General features: G+C 40.7%; 1 protein-coding gene across 1 annotated transcript in view; it reads right to left on the bottom strand.

Annotated features, from left to right (window-relative positions):
• Positions 1-14,515: 14,515 nt before the first annotated feature.
• The window catches only part of LOC124606101 (RING finger protein 37-like), a 36,768-nt gene continuing 30,711 nt past the window's right edge, over positions 14,516-20,572 (bottom strand). Inside the window, 1 exon segment of the mRNA XM_047138067.1 lies at positions 14,516-14,967. Coding sequence (XP_046994023.1) covers positions 14,516-14,967 — 452 coding nt within the window.

Here is a 20,572-nt window from a genome sequence, read left to right on the forward strand (position 1 = left end):
GAGTGATTGCTTTCATCAGACTAGCTTCTCTCCAGCTCACAATTATATTGCCACGTCGTAACCAGACTGAAGTGCAAATCCGAAAGCAGGTCGTCAATTAAGTACAAACTTAGCAGTGAAAGCAATTTCTTATAGACACCAAAGTACAGCTAGAACAGCCGGCCCTGTGACTGAGCGGTTCTAGGCGCTTCAGTCCGGAACCACGCTGCTGCTACGATCGTAGGTTCGAATCCTGCCTCGGGCATGGATGTGTGTTTAAGTAGTTCTAAGTCTAGGGGGACGGATGACTCAGATATTAAGTGCCATAGTGCTTCGTGCCATTTGATTTAAACAGCCAGAACAAAACTACTTCCTCGACAGAGAGTGCTGTTATTCATACAAACATGAAATATTCCATAATATACATACATTACACATATAAGAAATTTCGAGAACCTATTAGAAACGATAAATACAATATACAGTATTTGCTGGTGATCGGATTTGAATTGGCGACCAGTAGCACGCCAACCAGTAATGCTGACCATTACTCCACACAGCATCCAGCAAAGTCTTCGGCATTGGTCCTTCTCCTGGAAAAACAGAGACCTGCTGTTTCAGAAGTACTCTTTCGAGCTGACTACAGCATCGTAGATCTAAATCTTGTCAGTGGTCTTCTTTATGGCAGCCCTGGAGGATTCTTCAATTTAAGTCGAGTTGTCACTTCGTCTTTATTATGATGAACATCGAAGGCAGCCACTCCTGTTGAAGTTTCGCAGTGGTAGAGCTGGCCCTTTATTTCCATGAATGAGAAGCCCCATCGTCGATCTGCACCTCATATCGAGGACATGGACGATATCTGTCTTCTTGATGAATAACCATAGTCCTCAACCTTGTATATGACATTTGACAAGTGACAAGGGATGCTGTATGATCCAAAGTAGCATTTTAGTTATATTTCTAGTAGTCCCACTTTCCACACGAATGTAAAAATCCATACCAAGTCTCCCGAACTATATCTACTGGCTAGTTCTTGGTTTTGTAGTGCTTTCGTTCCTTCTCCTGGGTGACCAGCGATCATATGTGAGCCAGCTGTCTTGCTTCTTTGTTTCTAGTGGTGAGGTGTTTCACACAGTCGTCCCGAGTATCACCCAGCTGAAACGGGAGCAGAGTATCCAATGTCATTTCAGCCTTGTAACCATGGAGCCTGTAGTGTCTTGATTCACTGCGTTATATCTGAATGTCAAAACAGCCAGTATTCTATATAAGTCTCTCTATTCAACATCAATGTACATCCAGAGCATATCTGTCAATGTGTTAATAAAGTGTTGAGGCTAATCGTTTGTGGGTGGTAGGCAGCCCAGAGCTGCAACGTGAAATTACCTCTGATACCGGTCTTAGAGATCAAGAATAGGGTGTCATGTGCTTCAAAATTAGGACTCCTACAAGAAACCTAGCAAGAACCCTAGCAATTTCTGGAGATGGCACAGCTTTGGTGACAGTGGAGGTAGTTAGTGCAGTTGTTGTTGTTGTTGTGGTCTTCAGTCCTGAGATTGGTTTGATGCAGCTCTCCATGCTACTCTATCCTGTGCAAGCTTCTTCATCTCCCAGTACCTACTGCAGCCTACATCCTTCTGAATCTGCTTAGTGTATTCATCTCTTGGTCTCCCTCTACGATTTCTACCTTCCACCCTGCCCTCCAGTACTAAATTGGTGATCCCTTGATGCCTCAATACATGTCCTACCAACCGATCCCTTCTTCTAGTCAAGTTGTGCCACAAACTCCTCGTCAGTGCAGGCTATTTATTATTCATGGATTCCTGTTTTTGACAGTGAGAATGTCCCCAAGTGGTTGATTCCAATCCTGTGGAATGGCATTGCTGCAGGCGGACTTCTTATCAGATAACTCATTGATAATTGGGACATGTATTTTTGCTGCTGGTGTTCCTTGCAGTAGCTAACATAGCGTCTGTCCGATCACTAGAGACCTGACTTGTGTTACCTGCATCTGATTATGTATAGAGTCTTCACAAACCCCGGCTGACCAGACGTTGGAGAATCATGGAAATATCTCAGGACAGCTGGCCTTAGATGAGATTGGAGGATAAGCAACCATTTCTGCCCAGCTGGATCATAGTTCCTCTTATATAATGTTCCATTTACTGCTGTGTTCCACTAAAGGGTTCCTTGAAAACCAGTCGTGTCCTTTCTTTTCCATCTGCTTTTGTTTATCATTGTGACGTCATATTCCTGAAGCCGAGGCCCACGAGAAAGACAAGCCGCGGCACATACACCACGAAGGCAGGCCTGAACTCGCTCGCTCGCTCAGCTCAGCAGACAAAATGCGATTCTAAACCTGTTAACTCGCATCTGGGGGATGTACGTACTAACGAGAATTTTATCTTCTACTGGAATCTGCTATTACAAAGTCTTATTGATTAACAGTACAACAACAAAATTTAATTTAAGATCAATACTCGATATAAATGGTATAACGGCTTGTTTATGACATTTAGTCACTTCTGCTTAACAGTCTTCATTTCATACAAGAAGTGGTGCCTTATGCAACTGATAACCATTTTGGCATGATTTTCATTTTATTGTACCCCAGTACAGCCGTAACTAATTATAAGTAGGTCTATGGACTTCCGATCATTGTAGGACTATTAACAGTAAGACTCCATAATAGCGGATTCCAGTAGAAGATGCAGTTCTCGTTTGTACATACACACCTAGTTACGAGTTAACAGGTGTAGAAACGTAGTTTGTCTGCTGAGTTGAACGAGCGCAGATCTACCTTCGTGACGTAAGCGCCGTGGCCTGTCTTTCGTAGGCCTCGCCTGACGCCTCATTGTCCATTTCACCTGTCAACCTTTCACGCTAGTCAGCCAACAAAGAGAATGCTGGTCCATCACAGTGGTGAGTTGTTTGCCAAACAGATACTGTCAGAACATGGTGATGACCCAAACAGGTTCAAGGCACACTTTTCTTGTAGGATTGTTCATCTCTATCACATTTACAGCACCTTCATGAATTTGCACTAAAACTACACCTATCCTATAACAAGTAGAATCGGTATAAAGTTCTATCTGGGCATTCTCGCCATGCAGTGTTAGGACTGAGCACAGTTTGAGCCTCTTTAGGGACAAGAAAACAGATTTCTTACGGTTCATTCCTTGTAAAAACGGGGTCTCCCTGCAGTAGTTCTTTCAAGAGATATGTCTTGAATGGATAAACAGAATCTAGACACCTCTTTAAAACTGTAGCATGAAGGAATCATTAACCAACAACAATTGTGCCAAGAGAAAGAAGAACTTACAACAAATGACGAGAAATTAGTTACGATGCAGAATACTTTATATAGATTCTCTTGCTCTCTACTTTATGGTTGGTTTGTTTCTTTGGGGGAGGGGACCAAACAGCGAGGTCATCGGTCCCATCGGATTAAGGAAGGAAGGATGGGGTAGGAAGTCGCCCGTACCCTTTCAAAGGAATCGTCCCGGCATTTTCCTGAAACGATTTACGGAAATCACGGAAAACCTAAATCAGGATGGCCGGATACGGGTTTGAACCGTCGTCCTCTCGAAAGCGAGTCCAGTGTGCTAACTACTGTGTCACCTCGCTCGGTGCTCTCTATGCTTTTAGTAGCTGAGGGCTTATAATGTCTAATACACACGCAGTAATTGCATAAAATTGGATTAATTAACAACATTTTAATTAGGTTTTGCCACTTTTTAATGTTCCAGAGTGAGTAGAGGGATCATAAGGACGACTCTAACCGTCTGCAGCTGAAACTAAAATCGTCTGCAATTGACTGATTTGAATAGGACTGATGACTGATGTGATGTTTGAGGTCTTGTGGCGTAGTAGTCAACCTACTTTTTTTATCTCTGCAGTAGCGTACAACATATCCAGGACTTCCACAGTGGAAGCATATTTGCATGTTGTCTTCCACCTCGCAAATGTCTGTTCTTCTATGGGGATTTATACTTGGCTGAGGAGTTGATTTTATATGCATTGGTCAGATGCCGGAATATCGTTTGATGGTTGTGGCATGAATCCGAGTTGGCAGAGTCCATCTTTACTAGTTTTCGGCTGGTGGCTGAGACTGGTGCTAAAAATCGATACACTTCTATTTCAACATTCTCCTTTACTACCTGACGTATGAGGTTGACATCCATGGCTGCATCTCTTGTATGACTTGGTCTCACATTTCTGGCTGCCATAAACTGCTGCATATCTTCTCGTACTACTCGGTATACGAAGAGGCGCGTTCGTAGTGCTCTTTCACAACTGCCGTAGGGACCTCTTCTGTCTGGCTCCTTTCTTTTGCACGTCCTCAATACACTGACACTTGAGGAATTCCTCTTTTATTGTGACGTCCTTTACCAAAAGAGCTCGAGACGTGTCTTCTGAGGCTTATTTCATCAATTGTGAGATTTTGTCAGCTTTTGTCATATTCGCATTCGAAATCTGGCATAGGCCCAAAAGATTCTGTATGAAGCACTGTGTCGTTTCCTCATGATATTGGACCTTGTTCTTCAATTGTTCTTCCCCTAAGTGAACTTGCTGCTGATTGTCACCACATATTTTCCTCAGTTCACTGTGGAATTCGCCCAACTATCAAGCTTCTCTTCATTATTCTTCAACCAATGCTGGGCTGAGCTATCCAAGTAAAAGTATACATTTGCCAAACATATTATGTCACCCCATTTGTTGTATTTGCCAAATCACTCGAATCATTTCAGGTATTTCGTTGGATCCTCAGCAGCGTCTCAAAAACGCTGTTTAATGCCTGATATGCAGACGATTCCCTGCTGATTTGGAATCCACTGGTCTCATGAACATACCGATTTTGGGAACTATGTACTGCTTGTACTCCAGTCAGGCTTTAACATTGCCAAATTGGAGCTACGGTGATGTAGATGTTTTAAAGTACCCAGGAACTACACTGAAAATTGTGAAGTCGTAACCACAATTAAATCCTTAGCATTGAAATCACGTTTATTACGGACATCAATGTACAGTACAAAGTTAGACGGGGAGTGCTGCTATTTATACAAACACATAAAATATAGTTACTTGCTGTGATCGGATTTGAAGTGGGGACCCTCAGCAACCCCAGCACCGCTACTCCACATTGCATGGACCACTATGCGACAATGTTGTGGTAATGTAGGGCTGATGTCATAAGGTAATTCATATTTATTTCTTTGTAATCACTTCTCAAAGCTGCCTCCGTTTATTGCTCATTAAACAAGCGAAAATATAGACAACGAAGAAGGCATTAAACATGAAATTAAGCCGAGACATAGTCAATTTCTTCCTAAACATGAAATTAAGTAGAAACGGAGTCCATTTCTTCCAGGTAATGTCTCAAACCTGGTCTAGCGATAATGTAATGTTTAGAAGTTCGCCGGCCACTGTGGCCGAGCGGTTCTAGGCGTTTCAGTCCGGAACAGCGCTGCTGATACTGTCGCAGGTTCGAATCCTGCCGGGCGTGGATGTGTGTGCTGTCCTTAGATTAGTTAGGTTTAAGTAGTTCTAAGTCTAGGGGACTGATGACCTCAGATGTTAAGTCCCATAGTGCTTAGAGCCATTTGAACCATTTAAAAGTTTATGAAACAAGGGTCAGTCTCCCAATCTTGTCAAAGGGAAACACATCGCTGAATTAAGACTCCTACATTGATGAACTCAAGTTAGCTTCACTGTTATACGCTGATGATGAGAAATGTCTGCATGCACTGTTTATGTTTAAATGTGCGTATCTACTATACACCAGATTGAGCTACGCCGGGACAACACAGACCTACTCTCATGGTTCCAGTTCAGCCACCACCTAACTGCTGCTCTCCTGAGTATCTGTTGGACCAGTAGTCCCGGATAACGAGGAAAATCAGCTTATTCACAGCTTATGGAATTTTACTCTACCAAGAAATTTGTAAACAGCGCACACTCCGCTACAGAGTGAAAGACCCATTCCGGATACAATCCTCTAGCCTGTAGCCAGATCGTTTCCCCACAGTAACTTTTCCTTAAGGAGTGCTGGTCCAGCAAGGTAGACAGGAAAAGTTCTGTGAAATGTGGAAAGCACGAGACAGATACAAGCAGAAGTGAAAGTGTACAGGTTACCAATCAATACATAACTTGATTTTTTTTCAGACACTTAATAATAAAAAACATACAAAGTTATAATTGGTACCGTTACGACAGTTACAAAATATGTCTGATTGACAAACCATAAAGAGACACAAAACAGCTACGCGAGGAAATAATTTGCAACCTAAAATTCATTTCATATTAGAAACAGAAACTGGTAACAGACTAAAGTTTCTAGATTTCATCCTACTGAGAATAAACAATACACATGACTCTAAAATGTACAGAAAACTCACAATCAATAAATCTACCCACTGACACACAAACAAGCAAGCTTCAGGTTCATGGTCCATAGATTAAACACAACCTCCATAAACAAACAGAGCTACACACATAAGTGAAAGACAGTAAAACATATAGCAGTGGAAAATGATTGTGATACCCTTATGGCAGAGAAATTAAACCATAAAATATGTAAACAGACAGGGAATGAACATGGCCTTATGCATACGAGACCTTGAACAGCAGCGTTCAGACAATCGCAATATGTAGGACACAGCAGAGCAAGAATCCATGCACAAAACGGAACAGTCAACACAATGTAGAAAATCTCAGAACACAGGAAACGACCACATGTAAATTCAACGGATCACGAGTGTATGAACTTATATGCAACTCTAGTCAGCCATCGTACTTAGGGCAAACATGCAGAAATTTTAAACAGAATATTCATACCTTAGAGCTCTAAAAAGTAACGGCTCCTATAACACATTTGCTGGTCACTTAATAACCCACAACTATCACACAACTAAAATAGAAACACATTTAAAAATTCTGAAGTCCAACCACTCTAAACTTACAATAGAAAAAAACCTTCACACACAGAAATCATTAGCAGAAGGGAAACGGATTGTAAGCATCTACACTACATTATGCAGTGACAAACTTTTTGGTACATGAAAGAAATGGTATAGAGAAGACCGCTCAAGCATACAAAAACACACCCACCCATGCGCACACACACACACACACACACACATTATATATATATATATATATATATATATATATATATATATATAAGAGTATTTCTCTCTCTCCCTCACGCACACATACATACACCTACACACACACACACACACACACACACGCGCACACACACACACACACACACACACACACACACACAAACACACACACACACATACAACCAAAGGGAAAGAAGAAGTGCACTAAGATTAAATTTGGCGCCAAACTGATAAAACGTGGACATCAGCAAGGCCTCGACACACAGCTGCAACATAAAGACTGTATTTAGTACAGTAAGAAAGTCTTACCTGAACTGTAAAATTTTAATTTCTGTATGCGGCTCATCCTAGAAGTACCCGCAAATCTTAAGAATCATTGTAGGGGAATGTTCTGTAGCTGTGTATATACTGTATGTGTTCTGGTCGGAGGCAGTTCGCTCCGCGCTCTTGTATGTTCAGTTTCTGAATAAGCCTTCGTTAAGTGAAGTTAGTGTTCGTCATTCATCTAATTACACCTTTTTTTACGTGACAATATAACAGAGAAATATTTTTGCACAACAAAATTACTTTTAATAGATAAATCGATTTGCTAAATCGCCAAAGAAACTCTCATGAACCTCATTTATGCCCTAGCTGATAGTGGAAGTCTAACAGTGTTCCATAAATTTATTAACATTACGACACCTTTTCGCATGATACAAGTCCAACATAAATCAGTTTAATAAACACAGACTCAACGTACGCAGTTTCTGTTATATTTACATTTAAAGTAGAGCTAAATTTTACTTTTAAGACTCCGGCACATAGAGCCAGATGTTACTTATTCCAAATCATTCGCTTAATGCGAATTTCATGGCATCAGCTGCATACATGTATATGTATAGCGCAGTTATGACATACGGAAATTTGCGTCGGTCTGGGACTCACACCAGGATTTCCCGCTTATCGCAATCGGTCGCCTTAACCATTTTGGTCCGGCACAAATTTTCATGTGTCACAACTGGGCAACCCATCTACATCCACGGCAGCTGATGCCACGAAGTTCGTATTCATGGAATAATTTGGAATAATATTTCATGCAGCTACTGTTTTTCAAATCATACGTAAAGACTGTTACCTTCAAATATATATATATATGCGTTTCCTGACTAATACACACTATACTTTAGCAGCATCTACGTAAGAGGTATTCAGAGTTCTTTGTACATCCTGGGCTGGGAAACAGCACACACATCTGGCAACTAGATTCACATTCACATACTGTTAACATCAGGTCTTGAAACGGCGAAATATCGTCAAATGACAGTTTGATTCAGGCTGTGCCTAACATCTGCATCATGGCACATAGCACGCTGCTGTCTAGACGTTAATCCTGAATTATTTATTCTGTCGTACGTTTCTTGTGATTTTTCTTTTGTTTCCTCATAAATTTTCCACCGGAGGAATTTGATGCCCCATTAGTCTGATGACACGGGTCCAAGCGCTTTTTGACAGTGTCTACACATGCAAACCCAGTGTGAGCTTCAGTAGTATTGTTTCTAATGAACTTCGTATATGGCTTCAAAAATTTTTATTTCAGGAGATCCGATTCGCGGGGGAGTGTTGTTATTTTTAGACGTAGCTACCGTGCTGTGCCGGCAGGAGCCGCTATTTCATCACCGACGAATCGCAATAAGGAACCCATTAAGGCTGATAGACGTGAGAAAAATTAGGGCCCGATCAATTAAGCAATCTTGCACAAGTTTGTTTGCATCAGGCGAACTGCCTTTATGTCTCGAACAAATGCCTTCCCCGGTTGAATACTACGATGGTGTCAACAAACAACATGAGGGAACTCCCTTACTACAAACATTGTAAGTTAAAAGCTATACTTGAAAACCATTAAGGGCTCTTGCTGGTATAAATCTTTGTTACCTACGGGTTTACATCATCTTCAAGTCTTATAGAATTATTTACGGTTGCCTTTATGTCACTGTGGCGTCAAATATAGTAAAAACCATTCTGCTTAAGTGACGTCAATAGCAAAATGCATTAGGCAGTCAACATTGTATTCCTGACGACACTGCCGCTTGCTGGTTTTTATTTCTTTAACCACACTATCGTGGAGGCTTTGTAAATAAATGCATGAGAGCTGAAGTTGATCCAAAGCGGTTCTTAATATTTACTTCATCAATAACTCCTGCAAGTTCTGAAATACGACTTTTTTTTAAAAAAAATATATTAGAGCTTGAGTATTTAAGTATACACACTGTTTGTTTTGTTGCATTATCTTTTTATGAGTCAAATATCACAGTTATTTGTCATTTACGTTTTCTTTTTCTCTTAGTAGGTTACATAGGGCTTTCAGTGGATAGTAACAGCACTCGAAGCAAAATGTTAATTTTAGATACTTTCCTACCTATCTGATGATCGTAAATGATAGAAAAAGAGCAGTAACTAAGTCAAACATCGTTTTATTGCAACCTAAAATGGATTAATAAGGGTTGCAGAAAAATTTATAAAAAATTAAAAAATTACAAAATGAAATAAAATTTATTTGTTCTGGAAGTAATATGCTTTATTTTTCTAATCAACTACCATCTGAAAATTTGTAAGTCAGAGCTCATTCTAAATGTTCAGATTCAAGTAAAGAATCAACACCACTTAATTCATTTTAGATTGGTGGACAGCATTTGAGTAATCCAAATAACTGAACCAGATTCACAGTGTATGTCTTTAATTTAATTTTTTCTTATGTGTAGACCCAAAGCAATAGTCCATTTGAGAAAGCTTACCTAAATTAAGTACACTGTACGACAAAATTGTAGTAAATTATCACCTGTGTCATTCTTTCAATGAGGGGTAACATTTTTGCTTAATTTATATCATTAGCAGAAACGCGATAATTGTCAGTACTGACGTTAGTATAAAGTGTGGCAGCTGGGAGGCGCAGTTTGTGAAAGTTCTCAAAAAATTAGTAAGCGCAAAAGAAAAGGAGAAGAGTAAGAGCTAAACAGGATGGAAGAAACGAAGAAGTAGAAGAATGAGAAAAGGAAAAACGTGAGAGGGAAGGATTGGACCGCACTAAATTGGGACGGGGACTGAGATGTGTGAAGCAAATCATGATGATTTTCGGATTGGACTGTCTTAAGAAAAAGTTCCGTAAGAAATATCGCTCTCTATTACGAAGACGCTTCATATTTTTTTCTGGCGTAGGTCACTCTCGTTATGCAACGGAAGCTAACGCTACGGAAGTATGAAGAGCATATTTTGCATTTGTTGTCTTGCTTGATACAAGCAATGTGATATTAGATTGTGTGTTGTATCATTTTTTAATTGTATCTTACGAAAAACAATTAGTGAAATATGTACATTTCATTTCATACTAAAACTGTGTTGATCTCAGGTTAGACAGCAATGAGAGTGAAATAAAGAACGCGATGACATCGTCCTGTGAAGCGGGAAGGGCGAGAAGTCGAAGTTTGTCCTGGGCACCGGTTATCCTTGTTAAAATCACTGATTATTACCAACTCGGAAATACATTCATGAGCTATTAAGTTACAGAGAACTACGCCTTTGGACAGGGGGCGCTGCTGTCAGCATGGCAGCACGGCGTATGGACTAGAACACCACGTCACCCGACTGCGATGTCAGACCCTGTACTCGCCATCGGCCAGAGAGTCAACTACGGAATGCGCAATGCACTTGGCATCCATCAATTTGACTGTGGACAGTTCGTGAGTGTCGGTTGCATCGGACACTATCTTGGATGCATACGGTAGGGCCACTCTTATTTACTATTTTCCCAATTTCTTGTAATTTTCCTTGAGCTATAGCCAGTTCCGTTCCATTCCTTCTAAAAATGTGCTGACTGGAATATGGGCGCAGAAGAATAAGGAAAATAGGTGCTCTTGGGTCTTCAAAATCGTAAAACACAGTAAAAAGGAAAACTTTCAACTTTAAAAATTGTTGCATGTGTACGACAATTTTATTCATTATGTGATATAGGCAAGTTGTTTACTTCAGTCTCCGTAACGGAAAGCGTTCTCATTCGACACATGGCATAGGAAGGTCGGCGTGAGATGGGTCGCTGACTGCAAGCCAGCTAGAGAGAGGCAGAATGAGCCAAAAGCACGAAACCCATCACAGGATGTGAGGAACTACATACCAAAATTTTAAGAAGTGTATCAATAAAAAAGGTTTTACAATAGCTAAATATTTCCTACTCATCTGTATTAACTAACATTCCCCAGAGCATGGGGAATCTAATCTGTATGCTGGGACCTCCGCTAAGAGCCTGCAGTGTGGTGCGGGGTAAACGCTTTCTGAAAATCTAGGAATACGGAATCTGTCTGTTGCCCTTCATGCATGGTTCGCAGGATACAGTGCGAGAAAGGGACAAGTTGTGCTTGCACGAGCGATGAAGACGAAGAAAAGTGCACAAAACAAATATCTCATTGATGATATTGGTCAATGAGTTATTAGGCAGAAATTACTGCGATATTTTGAACAATACAATGAAATGTCCACTTCGCAAAACATCACTGTTTTTATCGCACACTAATGGATTTCAACGGTACAAATTCTTCTGTCTATCTGATTTAGTTTAAAAAGATAGCAAAACGAGTCACGCTCCAGGTAAAAGTTCTGTGTATTGTTACGTCACATTTCAGGCATGCAATGTGGACGTGAAAATTGTCTCCGTTGGCGGCCGCAACAGCTTACTGCTAACCTCGTTTCCGTGGGACGGAATAAGAAGTGACATTAAGAAAAGAATGTGCGACGAAACTAATTCTCTAATTAAGAAGATGTGAGCAAATCACGAAAGGAGGGACAAGACACCGAAAATAGTAGGATTTGAGGACATAGTGGAGAAAAGACGAAACGAAATGTACACAAGAAATATCCCATTGACAACATCGATAAATGTATTGCCGAGGATCAGTTCCTGCGATATTATGAGCAATGCAAAGAAATACCCGCTTTACGGAAACTTCACGGGTTTTATCGCGCAGCAATGGGCTTCGAGCCTATAAACGCCGCCGACAGAAATAGTTCTTTCTGTGGTGATCAGTTTTAATACGTGCCGGAATTAAAGAGCCATCAAGTGTGAACAAGATGACGTAATTTCAAAAAGAGACTTACAATATTTTGTCCTTATAAAAGAAAAACCGTAGAATCGAAGCAGCCAGTCGTATGATCAGATTAAACGTGAATTAAAACACTTCACGCGATGAACATACATTGTCAAGAGAAGTATTTCCAACCTAGGGCGAAGGTTAACGTTTTTATTGCTGTGCTTCAAACAATATTCGCATATAGAGGTTTATTGTTTGAGACCGGAAAATATGCCGTTACTTCCCCACCCTCCCTGGTTATCGAGCAAAATAACGAGGGTGGTGCCATCCTACCCAGGTTTTCGTTTTTCCAGATAACATGTCGACTCGTCAGTCTTCTGACTGGTTTGATGCAGCCCGCCATTAATTCCACACCTGTGCTAACTTCGTGGAATTTATACCGTGGTGTCTTAAAACATGCCTTATTATCCTGTCCCTTCATCTTGTCAATGTTTTCCGTATGTTCCCCTCCTCGCCGGTTCTTCAGAAGGCCTCTTCATTTCTTGGCAGTCTATCTAATGTTCAATGTCCTTCTATAGCATCACTCCTGAAACTCCTCGATTCTCTTCTTTTCCAGATTGCAGCGCGGAGTGGCCGACGGGTTGGAGGCGCTATGTCACGGATTGCGAGGCCCCTCCCGCCAGAAGTTCGAGTCCTCCCTCGGGCATGGGTGTGTGTGCTGTGCTTAGCATAAGTTAGTTTAAGTACTGTGTAAGTCTAGCAACAGATGACCTCAGCAGTTTGGTCCCTTAGGAATTCACACACATTTGAACACTTTTTCCGGATTTCCTGCAGCCCTTGATTCACTACCATACAATGCTGTACTCCAAACGTACATTCTCTGAAACTTCTTCGTCGACTTAAGGCCTATGTTTGATACGTACAGACTTCTTTTGGTCAGGAATGCGCTCTTTGCATGCGCTATTCGGCTTTTTATATCCCCCATACTTCGTCCGTGAAGCGTTATTTTGCCCCCAAGGTAGCAGATCTCCTTCACATCATTTTCGTAAGATGTGTCCTGTCGTGTTTAATACAAGCATAAATAACTGACAAACACTTTGCTGCTCATGCACGTTCGATAATATTTCACAGAGTGCTTACTGCCTACAGACAGATGATAGAGGTGTGTAAAAATTTTATGGTCCATGTGTGAAGTAACAGTAAGGGGGGGGGGGGGAGGGGGGAGGCAGTAGCAGTATTAGCAGTATTCAGGTTTATGCCGTGTTCCTTGACTTCAGGAAGGCACTTCATACCGTCCCGCACTGCTGTTTGGTGTAAAAGAAGACGAGCCTACCAGGTATCAGACCAGATTTGTGGCTGGATTCATGAGTTCTTCGCAGGTAGAACTCAACACGTCAGTTTCTGGAATATTTCAAGAAAAAAGTGTGATAGGACCATTACTTTTTCTATATAAATAATATTGTAGAAAGTGTATAAAGTTCATTAAGGCTGTTTGCAGATGATGTGGTTGTCTATAAGAAAGTAGCAACGGCAGAAAACATTATCGATTTCGAGAACGACATGCAGAGGATTAATGAGTGTTATACGGACTGTCAGTTGACCCTGAACGTAAATAAATGTTTAGATAAAAACGAAGACATCGGCCGCCATTGGACAGTGAAACAAATTCCACAGTGATAAGTGAAAATTTGTGCCGGACTGGGACTCAAACAAATGTTTCCTGCTTTACCCGAGCTGTCGTCTTAAGCCTTGACCGCCTTCTTTTTTAAATACATGAATAAAAAATTTAATAAGAATAACAAAATGAACAGTTCATGTTATATGATACCTGCACGGATCAGTATGTGTAAAGCGAAATTTGTAAACAGAGCATATCATAGCTTTTAGTGCTGCTTTTTTAAAAAGACAGTGCCTACAAAACAAATGCTTTCAAGACAAAATATATAGAAGCTTGTTTCCCTCACAGTCACTGCTTGCACTTTTTGTGTGCTTCGCAGGCTTATCACAATTTACAAAATGGTTCAAATGGCTCTGAGCACTATGGGACTTAACTACTGTGGTCATCAGTCCCCTAGAACTTAGAACTACTTAAACCTAACTAACCTAAGGACATCACACACATCCATGCCCGAGGCAGGATTCGAACCTGCGACCGTAGCAGTCGCGCGGTTCCGGACTGCGCGCCTAGAACCGCTAGACCACCGCGGCCGGCTTCACAATTTACAGATGATGGACGATTCGCTAATGCTAACTTTACAGCTACATTCAGTTTCGATTCCAAAATCTCGTCAAATGACATCCTTTCTTTTCCTTCCCCTATCTTCTGCCCCTTCTCATTATTTTTTTGTGTTTTTAAAAATTTTCACTGCAAACAGTGATAGAGATGTTGTTGATGGGCCCATCAGTTTTATTGTGTTTTCTGCTGTCAGATTTTTCATAACAGACCTTAAAGGTGGCATCATTAGAACTGGTTGGTAAATAATCAGCAGGGGTGTTAATTGTTGAAACTACAACATTGACCTTGTTGGTAACTTCACATGCACTTTGACATAAACTGTGTGTCTCCTGTCTTCCACTGGTACGAGCTACTGTAAACAGTTCCTGGCAGTGTGCAGTATCTACAAGAAATTTGACAATTCTTGCTTTTAATGCTAGAGCTAAAACTGGATGACTGTTATTGGAAAAAAGTTTGCCAGTGAAAGTGTCACTTAGTGCATGGCCCCATCTGGCTTCATGTATTTCATGCTTTTCAAGTTTGCTTTGAGCCACAATTTTTCCACAAATGATTGGAATACTCATTGTATCTAACGTGTAAGTAGGCTGTTTAGGTTTTATATTGGTAACGCCACGTAGCGCTCTGTATGAAAATCACTCGCTGTGCTGTGTGCAATCTGTGGCTGGTTGGCATTGTTGTTGGAATATTCGCCATTTTAATGTTGGGCAGTTGGCTGTTAACAGCGCGTAGCGTTGCGCAGTTTGAGGTGAGCCGCCAGCAGTGGTGGATGTGGGGAGAGAAATGCCGGAGTTTTGACTGCGGATGATCTGGACGTGTGTCCATCAGAGACAGTAAATTTGTAAGACTGGATGTCATGAACTGCTATATATTATGACTTTTGAACACTATTAAGGTAAATACATTGTTTGTTTTCTATCAAAATCTTTCATTTGCTAACTATGCCTATCAGTAGTTAGTGCCTTCAGTAGTTCGAATCTTTTATTTAGCTGGCAGTAGTGGTGCTCGCTGTATTGCAGTAGTTCGAGTAATGAAGTTTTTTGTGAGGTAAGTGATTTGTGAAAGGTATAGTATAATGTTAGTCAGGGCCATTCTTTTTTAGGGATTATTGAAAGTCAGATTGCATTGCGCTAAAAATATTGTGTGTCAGTTTAAGCACAGTCATTTATAATTTTTCTAAGGGGACGTTTTATATGGCGACCCTGCCAGGATACCTCACTGGAATCTTCTGATTTTTTCTTGTAGTTTCTGTAATTAGTGTAGCTATTGTTTATTGCTTGCACGTAATTATAGAGAGAATTTCCATTGTAGTTGTAGTTTTTCATTGTTGTACAGTAAAACAGTTGTGGCATGCATGTAGATTTGCACCAAGTATTTTGCAGCTGTGCTTGCAATTAACGAGATATTATTTTCAATGCTATGTTAATGTGTTTACTTATTTTGCTCTTCAAATTGTGCTTTTCTGTGTTGTTGTGTGAAATATTGTGACAATAATGGCGTGTGAAAAACGTGATACAAGGCTCCAAAGTAAACTGAGAAATGACAGTGGAGACGAAAACAGTGTGTTACCGCCACCGTATAATGAATTAACTAATGTTCAAACAAGTAATTTGGTAATTGTGCATAGGGAAATGGAGTGGGCTGCAAATAATGGTGTAGACAGTGAAACAATTAGTGAACAGGGAAGCATTATCGATCGATCGGTCGGCAACAGCTCACCTCAGGAATCCGAAATGACAGGACACAATCTCGCAAATACTGTAGATTCAGGTTTTGGGTCCTCACTGTTTTCTCAAATAAGTCAAGACACATTTTCAGCTTGTCAAAATGTGAATGTTGCCGGTGCAAATTCACTGCCGAAAAGCACTGAGGAACATCTTTCAGACACCAGTGCATTGTTATTACAATTAATACAACAAATGGGACAAAAGCTTCAAAAGTTAGACACAATGGAACAAAATCTTCAAAAGTTAGACACAATGGAACATGTTATTACAATTAACACAACAAATGGGACAAAAGCTTCAAAAGTTAGACACAATGGAACAAAATCTTCAAAAGTTAGACACAATGGAACAAAATCTTCAAAAGTTAGACACAATGGAACATAATCAGAGACCAACACAGCAACAGCTTCAAAAGTTAGACACCAGACTTGAACAAACACGTGAAGATTTAACTACTGAGTTACATAACATCGAATCGAAATGTCAAAAAGTCTGGAATGACGTAAAAACACAAATTTGTGAGCATTTTCAACCTTTTTCGAGGCATGAAAATGCATTACAGAATCATGAAGCAGCCATCAAAGAACTGCAAACTATTGTTCATGAAAATCAGGAGGCCTTGCGGGCTAAAATTGACTCAGTTGCATCTACCGACTCGGTTACGCTACTTGCAAAAACTCGGGAAAACTTAAAGGACACAGTAGGTAATCTGAAAATTGGTTCAGAAAGACACATGGAGGAAATTAGTTCATTATCAGATAAAGTAGTCGATCTTTCGGATCAGCCAAATAATTTATCTACGAAGGTAGATACTAATCTGAATGACACAAGACCGGTAGTCTTTAATAATACAGAAGAGTACGAACAAATCAGGAAATTCAAACAAAATCAGAATCAAATTAATACGCAACACCAAAGAGAAATCCGGGAAGTACAAGATCAGTTGACACACGTTATACAAGAATTACATATTTCAGAGGACACCCGTGCTCCAATACGGGAAGAGGGACATAGAAATACGGAACAGCCACAAAATAATAACACAGGGCACTTCGGAAATCATGAAAGAAATTGGCAAGGTACACCGAATTTTGAGATGGAGCCGCCGAAACGACGTAAGAATGACCGACATGCGACTCGACGACATGATGATTTTGACTATAAGCTGTTTATTACTACACGTAAATTCAAAACATTTAAGAATTCCGGCAACGACATTCATCCACAAGCGTGGCTTCATCAGTTCTCTCATTTTTTTCCTCCCAACTGGTCATTAGAGCACAGATTAGAATTTATGTGTGGCTATTTAGAGAATGAACCAGCTGTAAGAGTGCGATCGGTCATTCACGATTGTCACAGTGAAGGAGAATTTTATCATACCTTCCTCTCAGCATATTGGTCTCAAGCTACACAAGACAGGGTAAAACATAGCATCATAATGATGAAACATTTCGAACAATCGGAATTTTCCAGTCATGTCAAATATTTCGAAGACATGTTACATAAGAATCAGTATCTTTCAAACCCACATAGCCCCTCAGAACTCATCCACATTTGCTTGATCAAATTGCCTGAACATTTACGACATATTAATTTGGCAGGACGTTGCAAAGACGACATTGAAGCTTTTCAGGGACTCTTACAAGAATTGGATATTGACACTGACAATCACGGGATGCGAAAACAGGAACACAACAATTACAGGTCACATCCGTCACAATTCCCTGATAAAAGAAATGATAACTGGACACGACAAGGCTATTCTTACAACGTAAATCGTGACCAAAACAGACACCACCCATATGACAACCACTGGCAGAGTAATAGTTACAGAGAAAGATCGCATTTCCATAGTAATGAATATGACAGAGACAATCATGGAAACAGACAATATGGAAACCAAAATAATTATTATAAGGGAGACAGAATAACTTCAGCAGCAACGGTCCACCATGCAGTTACGATTCCGGGAGAAATTCTCCACCACATGACCGACAAACAAGAAACTATGTAAACTACTGACAAAACGACAGACCTGAATTCCATCAGAACTGGCGGTATTCAAACAGGGCAGGGCCCTCTCGACAAGGTGAATTTGTAGAAGTTAGGCCTCTTAATCGCAATAACGATGCGCGCCAACAAAGAGACAGACAATGACTCGCACCGCAGGCAGCCACTGACCTTGAGAAAAATTTGAGCATTGTTTAACAATGTTTACCGCATGATAATTTCGTTGAAGTTGAAACTCTGCACTCTAGAAAGGGTAAAGGATTGCACCACATTTCACATGTATAACCGTTTCTTGAGAGATAATCTGCTTTTTAACTTAGTCTTTGCTATAAAATTTTTCACTTCACGTCACTAGTAATCTTTGTCACACTTAGAAACTGTTAACATGCAACTATGTTTTAAAGTTAATTATCCAGTCAAGAACCTAGGGAACTTATTTAGACAAGTAATTATAAATGCGTTGTTATAATGAACAGAGAACACAGTGTTACTGTGTGTGTACATTCTTGCTTGTTAGTTGCATGATCACGTAACGGCTATAAAGCTCACATACTTAGAACATATACTGGCACTGCTAATGAGATTTTAATGCAACATTTTGGTTTACTTGAAAACACATTCTTTATTTGATGTACTTTCTGTGGGATTAAAGATGACTTAGCCCTTGGTTTCTTTGACAGCTACACGATTATATTACGACGCTACTAATGTGTGACACAATTTACATTGTTGCTTTTGCGGTGTATCTGTTTTACATCTGCACAGTTTTTCTGTATTATTCTGGAAAGTAAAACATGTTTTAGTGGTAACTTTTGTAGTATAGCTACAATGATACAGCCTTTTTCGTAGCACAACAATACATTACAGTATAGTACTTTCTTGATCACGGTACTGTACGTAATAACTACGATATCTATATGCATAGCATTTCACTTTTGTTCATTACGTGGTAAGTACATTGACTTCTACAGAACTTTGCTTACAGACGACGATAATTACTACACTTAGCACATTTTTACCGTTAAGTGGTGACAGAGATTATCTTACAACAAGACGCACAGTTTAGCGCTGCAGTACACGTATTTGAGTGATTAATTTTGCACTTAAAACATTACAGTATAGTACTTTCTTGATCACGGTACTGTATGTAATAACTACGATATCTATATGCATAGCATTTCACTTTTGTTCATTACGGGGTAAGTACATTGACTTCTACAGAACTGTGCTTACGAACGACGATAATTACTACACTTAGCACATTTTTACCGTTAAGTGGTGACAGACATTATCTTACAAGAGGCACAGTTTAGCGCTGCAGGACACATATTTGAGTGATTAATTTTGTACTTAAAACATTTATTTTTAAAGATTTTTGAATTACAATGATACAAAGGTTTTCCGTGATACATTTCATTCCATTGCTGTAATCTTGTAACACCTGAGGGTATAATTACATTAATCCTCAGGGGGGTACACGCTTACTTTGTGTACCATGTGTTTGGCAAGCACAAGGAGCCCTAGCTAATATGGTATTTGCTTATACAACTTTACACATCGGTACCATATTTCTGTGACACAATTACACAGCTATCTGATCATTTAACTGAGAGAGACAAACATTTTTTTACTACATCAGTGACAGATGTTTACGTAATTACACAGTCGGATAACTTCACACTTATGAAATTGTATTTTGTCTGCACTGTGTGAACTGTTCATATTTTTTTGGAATCATTGTGATACTATGAGAGCTTTGAATGATGTACACTCCTGGAAATGGAAAAAAGAACACATTGACACCGGTGTGTCAGACCCACCATACTTGCTCCGGACACTGCGAGAGGGCTGTACAAGCAATGATCACACGCACGGCACAGCGGACACACCAGGAACCGCGGTGTTGGCCGTCGAATGGCGCTAGATGCGCAGCATTTGTGCACCGCCGCCGTCAGTGTCAGCCAGTTTGCCGTGGCATACGGAGCTCCATCGCAGTCTTTAACACTGGTAGCATGCCGCGACAGCGTGGACGTGAACCGTATGTGCAGTTGACAGACTTTGAGCGAGAGCGTATAGTGGGCATGCGGGAGGCCGGGTGGACGTACCGCTGAATTGCTCAACACGTGGGGCGTGAGGTCTCCACAGTACATCGATGTTGTCGCCAGTGGTCGGCGGAAGGTGCACGTGCCCGTCGACCTGGGACCGGACCGCAGGGACGCACGGATGCACGCCAAGACCGTAGGATCCTACGCAGTGCCGTAGGGGACCGCACCGCCACTTCCCAGCAAGTTAGGGACGCTGTTGCTCCTGGGGTATCGGCGAGGACCATTCGCAACCGTCTCCATGAAGCTGGGCTACGGTCCCGCACACCGTTAGGCCGTCTTCTGCTCACGCCCCAACATCGTGCAGCCCGCCTCCAGTGGTGTCGCGACAGGCGTG

The sequence above is a fragment of the Schistocerca americana genome, chromosome 3 (genome assembly GCF_021461395.2).
Source record: "Schistocerca americana isolate TAMUIC-IGC-003095 chromosome 3, iqSchAmer2.1, whole genome shotgun sequence".
In the NCBI taxonomy this organism is placed as follows: Eukaryota; Metazoa; Arthropoda; class Insecta; order Orthoptera; family Acrididae; genus Schistocerca; species Schistocerca americana.